The following is an 8326-nucleotide window of genomic DNA, read 5'->3' on the forward strand; positions in this document are numbered from 1 at the left end:
TAAGAGATACATATAACATTTTGTATCAAATGCATTACTTTTGATGTTTGAGTTGTAACGACGTGCAACTAATTTGCGATATATGTCATACTTTTCATATATTCATAGTTGAATTATAAATAGATTATTTATTATAATTTTATGATTTTAATGTAATTTTTATGATTATTTTTTACTTTATACTATCTTAAAATTCTTGAAATTAGTAAAATTTAAAGATCCATGGGACTTACGCCCATGTCTCAGGGCTTACACCTCACCTCGTTAGAGGTAAATCGTTTCGCCTCACGCCCCCGCCTTTTAAAATATTGGTTTGAAACTCGATTTTAATTAATTAAGACCTAATAGTCTGAAGTGATTCAGAAACGCCTAAACTTAAAAACTATTGTAAATCTTAATTATTCTTTAAATATGGGTCCCGAAAAACGTCTATTTCTGCACTTCCCCCATCACTCATCAGAATATAATCTAGAATAAAGAGTTTCACAACTTTATTGCAAAGAGACTGAAATGTGTTTAATGGTGCTGGTGTAAATTGTAATGATTAGGTTAGTGTATGAAGTGAAGTTGTTAAGCTAGATTAATGATTTATGTAATATTTAAATTTCTTTAAGATAAATTTACTATTGTACTATCACGCCATATTAATGATCGCTTGAAGTTCAAAAGATGTTTGACTACCATAGTAAATAACTAAACGTGAATAAAAAATACTCTATCCGGCCCACAATAAGTGATCAATTTACTTTTTTTATTTTGGTCCAAAATAAGTGACAATTTATATAACCAAGAAACAATTCAATTTGTTTTTTCAAAATTACCCTCATGTACGTATCCTTAAAAAGTTTTTTACTCATCACATTAACTATGCTGCAATATTTAATTAAGGGTAATTTAGTCATACTAACTACTTTTATCTAGAATTTAATATTTCCTTAATAGGTGTGCCCAAAGCAAATATGTCACTTATTGTGGACTGGAGGGTCTTGGAGTCTACGTTAGGTTCATCTTACCCATTCTGGTACTTCGAATTTGAGAGCCTTGGTTTCATTATTCCAACTGTTTACCATCTATGTAAGTTAAGTTTCAACTCCCTACAAACATAGATCTCCCTAAGATGGCGTTTGTCTATTTGCACATTCAGATTCTTTCCAGTTTAAGAATATAATTCATCGTCCATATCCTTTACTTTTTGTGGTTGAGGCCTTGAGGGCGGTATTCGAGCCAGCTTACGGGCAACTCGATTATTCCACCGAATATCTAGTATCTTTCACCAGCACACGTATCAGGTATCTGTTCACCAAGACTTAAAATTGGGTTTAAACTCTAAAGGGGCAAGTATATCCATGCAAATACACTCAATGCAAAGGCTTCCAACTCCCCAATTTTGTCCTGTTACTTGCACATTCATTCCACATATAAATTTGAGGTTGGATTCTATCAGCAATGGAAATTGTTTTTAAGTTACACAATAGACCAGAATAACCCAAGTATTGGGACCTATGTGACCTCGTTGTTTGAAGACACTAAACAGGTTCCCAGTTCAAGTTCTTCATAGAAAGTTGCTGCTCCGTCGCGCAAAGAGCTGGATTCGAAGGAGTTTCACGTATCTTTTTTTTTTTTTTTATTTAAGAAAGAATTACACAATAAATCGGTTCATAAGCTGACCTTGCAATATTGTAGAGCCCAGATTCAAACAAATTCTGTTTTTTTAATTCTCTAGAACGTAAAAACATATGCGAGAAACCTAAAATCTCATCTTCTCTAATGCTCATCTTGTCAAATTTCGAATGTGATTTTGTGAGAAATTTGGAGTGAGTGTTATTTAGACTTATTACAAATAGTCTAAGGAGGCTGTATACAAATTTTGAAGTCATTTGATGGAGATTTAGACTAGTTTTGAACAATAATTGCTAGTGAAAACTATACAAGTTTGTCAGAGGCGCTTATACTCTTTTATACAATGTAATATACTTTTATACAAGGAGGTACAGTATGTATATAGTTGTATAAAATTGTATAAATATGTGTAAGCATAATAGTGAAAATGTTCGTGATACACTATGTATATGATGGGAGAAATCCACCAAATACCTATAAATAATGTATCAACCCCGTATATAATAGTGCATAAGATGTGTTTATACACTATCATACAAAATTATACACTTTTTATACAAATAAATCCTATCAATAGAGCTTCACGGGTTCTTCCTCTTCCTTGAGCCTCTCTTAAAATTTAAGTCAAATCTACTCCGCGTTACTTAAATTTAAATTTTGAACTCCTCTTGATAATTCTAATCAATTGGACAACACCCGATCCAAACAACTAATAGAAAACCCAATTTATGAAATCAAAGCTTCGAACGACCTTTAATGGTGACTTATATTTTTCAAGTTTTTAATCAACCACTGGGACTGAAATTACATGTGGAACGAGGATAAGATAGAGACAATGCCAACACCTTCTTTCTAGTTTGATGATCCAACAACCTACCAAGTGAATCTTTTTAGTGCGTGACAGTAAATAACTAATTCCTTTATGTTCCAACAACCTACCAAGTGAATCTCTTTAGTGCGTGACAGTAAATAACTAATTCCTTTATGTAGTTTTGGATCAGCTTTGAATCTGGAAGGAGAATCGAAGGAGAATAATAACGGTAGAGGAATTTTGGGGGTGCAAGGTCATGATACAGGTAGAAGAAATGAAGAAAAGAAAAAAAGAATTACATAGGAGAATCAAAGAGTACTTAATTTATGCCCAGAAACACCAGCCAACCCTGAAAATGAACAGCAAACAAACAAATACTGTACATAGGAAGCTCAATAGAACAGATCCTGGGGGAAAAAAAGCTAAATACAACACTCAAATGAATGAACTTCTTAGCTCAGACCGCTCAGATCATTGAATTTGTAGTCCCGCTTACTCTATAATCAAAACAATAATCCAAGCAAAAGGAGTAGCCACTTCTGTTTCTATCTTTAAAAGGATCACAAAGAAATTATACAGCAAATAACAGTTAAATATCAATAGAGGGGTTTGTAACTTGCACCGAAAAAGAACTTGGGGATTACATTTTTTTGTTGTGATCCTATTAAGCGTAGAAATAGAAGCGCTGCTCTTTTCATGGACAATACATAACTTGAGATATGTTATTTCCAAACAGCATGCCCCTATAATCAAACACCTTCCTGATGTGTAGCAGAAGTATCTAGAAATCATAAGTTGGATCAGTGTCCCCTTGAATACGAGAACAAGACTTATTATACATCACAATTAACCAATGCATAGCGGGTTCATTAGGGGCAAACGGCAGTCCAAAATGCCATGAACCAACCTGGAGAACTACCTCTGACACAAATGTAAGCAATATCAATAAAATGTGTATCATTTTTCTCTAAAGTAATGTCGAAATCCAGCACTAAGTCATGTCCATACAAAAACAACCAAATATCCAAGTAAACAATAATAGTATTCACCATCTTAATTAACAGAGAAGCAATAACCCCAAATCTTATCAAGGGAGTAGATATTGTACTTATTTGTGTCACATGACGACACAAGCAATAAATGACACATCCCGTCAAAAGAGCATCCCTAAGAACCACGGTTGTTATAGCACAATCAAGATGAGGAGGATGATTAAGCACCAATCATAAAAACGTAAAAATAAAACATAACAATCAATTAAGCTTCAATCCCAAATTAGCTAAGGTAGGTTGTATGATTACTCAGTATCTATCGGAATTACTTTTACGCTAACATCTAGAGACCTCAACACTCCTCCTTTATCTGAGTTTCTAATCACATAGAACCTCAACTCTCTTGCTTTATTTGAGTTTGTGATCACATACACATAGCAAGTTAAAAATAGTAAAAAATGTGAAGAATAGAAAAACAAAAAATAAACGCATCCCCCAATTTTCAACCGACTCCCAGAAATAAAATACAAAGTCTAGTCAATCCCGTCCGCATCAATGGACATTAGTGACAGATATAACAAAGCACAGGCAGAATCTAGACTTTATATCAGGAACCCTCAAACTTATGCATGTTACTCAGGAGGCAATGAATCAGGAGGCTGTCAAATAGATGTTTATTGATCCAACATTATATATATCGATCTACATAACACATAAACAGCACAATGAGATCTCAGAACACCTAAATTAACCAAAACTAGAGTTTTTCTCACTGCAGAGTCAATTAGACGAAAACTAAATGACCTCGTTGCAATTTTCAAGACTCGGTTTCAATGGATGAGATTTCCCCAGTGTGAGCAGAAGACTCCGAAGCATCCGCCAGCGACTCTGAAGGTTTACTTTCAGCTTCCGGGGAAGTGGTAGCAGCAGATCTAGACTTCACAGCGTCCAGCATACGCTTGCTAATCTCCTTGGAGTATACCTAAAGCAGATAAATATCCACCATTTAGTCACTGGACCTTAAAAACTGCAGTTTATTATACATATACATGGTAGTATTCCTAAAGAGATACATATCACAATTTAAGTACAGAAACAGATCCAGGATTTGATGTTTATGAGTTCCTCCAACAACATCAAGTCAATATACAATAATAACTAGGTTCACAATCAATTATTTATAGATATTTAGTGAATTTCTTAATACATATAGAGCGTCTTGGCAAAGGCTACTACATTCACGTGAACCCATAAGTTACAAGCTAGATCCGCCTATAAGTGGGTGAGATGTAGTACGTTATACTCTCTTTGCCGAAAGAAACGCTTTTGAAACATGTGGTCTAAAACCAGGGGCGGATCTAGGGTGTAATATACGGGTTCCCGGGAACCCAGTAACTTTTGCGTAGTTCCTGTACTTTTGTTAAAAAAATTATTAAATATCTATAAATATCTATTTGTGAACCCAGTTATTATTATATATTAATTTGAAATTGCGACAGGAACCCATAAACTTAAAATCCTGGATCCGCCTCTGTCTAAAACCACCCGTAGGCATTTTCTTCGCTATAAATAATATCATTCAGTAGGGGAGCCAGGATTTAACTAAGAGAGTCAAAATTTAAAGAAGTAAATACTTGAAAAAGACAATGGAATTCAATACATAGTATGTAAATATATAAAGATAATTTTTACCTATCCAAACAGTATAATTTTCAGGGCAGAGATGTTAATTAACATGGAAAGTTTAAAATTAAATTATTACTAAATATAAAAATGGCTAAGAAGTAAAGAGTATCACATAAATTGGAACAGAGCGAGTACTACTATACATAAATTTCTTAAGTCTCTTCGTATATACGTACAATGGTTCAAGTTGAAAGTAGTGAGTTGAGTTGAACCCTTAACATACCTGAAGGATCTCGATTCCATCATCGTCAGGGGAGACAGAGGATCCAGCAAAGGTAAAGGCCTCTTCCTCTATGGACCTGGCAATATCTGAAGCCTCTTCATTTGTGAGAGTGCCGTAACGTTTGGAGAGGATAGAAGGGGTAGAGAGAGTTTCGATGAGACGCTGAATGACGGCGTCACGGGTGCGCTGTGTGGGTGGCCAAATGCTGAATGAAAAATTCTTCTGGGTGTCGTGGGAATTACTGGGTTCTAATTGGGTCTGCGGAGTTTCTTCCATTTCAGCCATTGATGCGGAGGGAAAGATTTGAGGATTTTGGGTTCTGTTCGGTTCTTCTTCTTCTTGCAATTTTGGTGAATTGAAAGAGGGATTGATACAAAAAGAGAGAGATTGACGGGAATTATTAATTGGTAATGAAGACAGAAATTAAATGCAAATACCTATTTCTTAAAAGGTGAAATTAGGAATTGCACCTCTTCTCTTTTTTCTTTTTAGGGCCGTTTGCCGTTTGGCCTTAAAAAAAATTTCATTTTTTACCGAAATTCTTTTACTTTTTTCGAAATTATTGACCATAACTATTTTAAATTTCACTTGAAGTTGAGGACCCGTTTTGCCATAAATTTTATCTAAATAAATTTGGGTTTTATTTGGCAAACACATGGTTGGCCATGGATTTTACGTCCATTTTGGCAAAATCCCAAATCTCAAATTCCAAAACCAACTCAATTGCTGATTTTTGGCCAAAATATCGCTATTACATTTTTTTTAAAATTTCCCCAAACTTTTGTATTTTATAAAAGAGCCCACCATTTATTATTTTGTAACAATGTTACTTCGTCTTCTCGGTCATCTGATAGTGTATCATGTAGTTTATTATAAAAATGATAATTTTGTACCAAAATTTATTGATGTTCAGGACTATGATTAGCGATAATATAATGAAGGTTATTGATAATGGTATTGTTGGGTATTTGTGATAGTTTTTAGAACTTGTGGGTATAAGTCATGTTTCATGTTTTTCAAAAATAAATTTGGGAAATATGTTTTGATAACTGATGTCCAAACACATTTTCATCTTCAAACCAAATTTCACCCAAACCAGATTTTTGCAAAACAAATTTGGGAATCTATGGCCAAACACTAGCTAAATTTCAAAAATTTTTAAAAATAAAAAGTTATTTTTCAAAATTCACTACAAATCACTCACAAAAATTAAAAAAAACAACTCCAAATAGTATTCATGTTCAAACACAACTCTAATTTGTAAATATCATTTTCACTTGATTTTTTTTACTTTTCCGAAATTTCACAATTCTTATATCCAAACGACACTTAATCAATTGGTCATTACGTAGCAAAAACTCATTGATAATTGATACAATTAATTTGAATTTGTGCTGAAAAAATAAAAATAAAAACAACGCAGAAAATTCATCTAACGATTCTTTTCTAAAAAATTAAGGAGTTCTTATCATTTCACTACACATGTCACAAATTCAATAAATGGATTGTTGTTATGTACACGCTACATATGCTTATTAGATGTTAGATGTCTGTTTGTACATTCCAAAAAACTTCGTCTACACAAACTATGGACGTTTCATATTAGTCCAATTTTTTTAATTAAAAAAAAATTAAGCATAACCTACAGAAATACGTTTAGTTCTACTCACCATGCTTGGGTAGAGAAAGGAAATTGTTAAATTGGTGAATGAGTTTTCCAAAATAAGTATAATATGGCAAAAAAATTAACATTTTGGTCTTTCATTTCTTTTGAATTTTGGCAGATGATAGAGAAGTCCCACCACACAGAATTCGTATAACAAGTTCTTCTCAAGCATGCATTAGACTTTCTCCTTAAGTTTAAGTGGTTATAGTGTCGGCTCAAGGGCAAAACCAGTAAAGCAATGATTTTAGGCTCCCAAAATTTTAAGGCCCTTTTTAAAATTAATAATAGGTTCACTTTATGGTAATTTTTCTTCAAAAAATAAAATTTTATTCTGATATCAAGTTATCAATTTCTATAATTAGTTGCCGCTATTTTTTTCTTTAAATTTGAAATTATTGTTTTTTCTATTTTTACCGTATATAGTAATATTGCCTTTGTTATTTTATCAGAATTCTGCTGTAAAGCATGAATTAGGTTATTCAATATTATTTTTTAAAAGTTTAAAGCCTCTTAATAAAATTTGGTTTTAGGCCTCCAATGTTCTTAAGCCAATTTCAATGCAACTACTATCTACCGTCCTTAATTTGTATGTATGGAGAGGGGGCCTAAGAAAAAGTTTCTTTCTCCTTTGAAACATTGCTATTTACTGAAGAAGGTAAGGAAGCCTGAACTGCTGAGTTTTAATGAAAGATAGGTGGAGGATGGTGTAAGAGGTAGAGTGGTCCAAAATAAGGTGGATATAAAATGACAGTTCACCTTTGGGGCTATTACAGCGAGTCCGGAATCAAAATGTTGCTATTTTGGACTCAAAACACATAAATAGGTGTAAAAAAAAAAGGTGACCATAATATATATAACGCCAGAAATAGTGGCGCTATATATTAACGGTAACAGCACCGTTAATATATAGCGCCACTATTTCTGGCGTTATACACTGTTACAGTGATATAGCGCCAGGTTTTCTGGCGTTATACACTGACACAGTGATATAGCGCCAGAAAACCTGGCGTTATATCCCTCACCATAAAACCCTCCATCTTCTTTCACCGTCTTCTTCTTCACCATTATTCTAATCCCCATTCCAAAAATTGGTCCCCCTACTGTCCGGCATTAAAAAAAAAAAAAAAAAATTGGANTAAAACTTGAAGAACGTAGGTGCCACACTCGAGTAGAGCTTCTTGTTATTGTTGATTCACGCTTTCGGAGTCAAATTTTCGATCTATTTGCTTTCCGAAAATTCTAAATCGAGGTATTTCGATTTATTTTAAGTTGAAACTTTTATAATAATGCATATTATTTGATTTGTATGTGTTCTATTTCGGTTTGTG

The 8326-nt window shown here is 33.5% G+C and overlaps 1 protein-coding gene across 1 annotated transcript; it reads right to left on the reverse strand.

Annotated features, from left to right (window-relative positions):
* LOC109235551 (MFP1 attachment factor 1-like) lies at positions 4011 to 5756 on the reverse strand. Its single transcript, XM_019401712.1, has 2 exons — positions 5333 to 5756; positions 4011 to 4405 (listed from the first exon to the last, which is right to left on the reverse strand). The coding sequence occupies exons 1-2, from the start codon at positions 5615 to 5617 to the stop codon at positions 4241 to 4243; spliced, it is 450 nt and encodes a 149-aa protein (XP_019257257.1). The 5' UTR covers positions 5618 to 5756; the 3' UTR covers positions 4011 to 4240.

Source organism: Nicotiana attenuata, chromosome 12 (assembly GCF_001879085.1).
Source record: "Nicotiana attenuata strain UT chromosome 12, NIATTr2, whole genome shotgun sequence".
Classification (NCBI taxonomy): Eukaryota; Viridiplantae; Streptophyta; class Magnoliopsida; order Solanales; family Solanaceae; genus Nicotiana; species Nicotiana attenuata.

What these genes read in the sequence shown, in the direction of transcription:
- LOC109235551 (XM_019401712.1), bottom strand. Translation starts at nt 5,617, where the DNA reads ATGGCTGAAATGGAAGAAACTCCGCAGACCCAATTAGAACCCAGTAAT. An exon ending in ATGGAATCGAGATCCTTCAG is followed by an intron (nt 4,406 to 5,332) that starts GTATGTTAAGGG and finishes TATCTGCTTTAG; the next exon opens with GTATACTCCAAGGAGATTAG.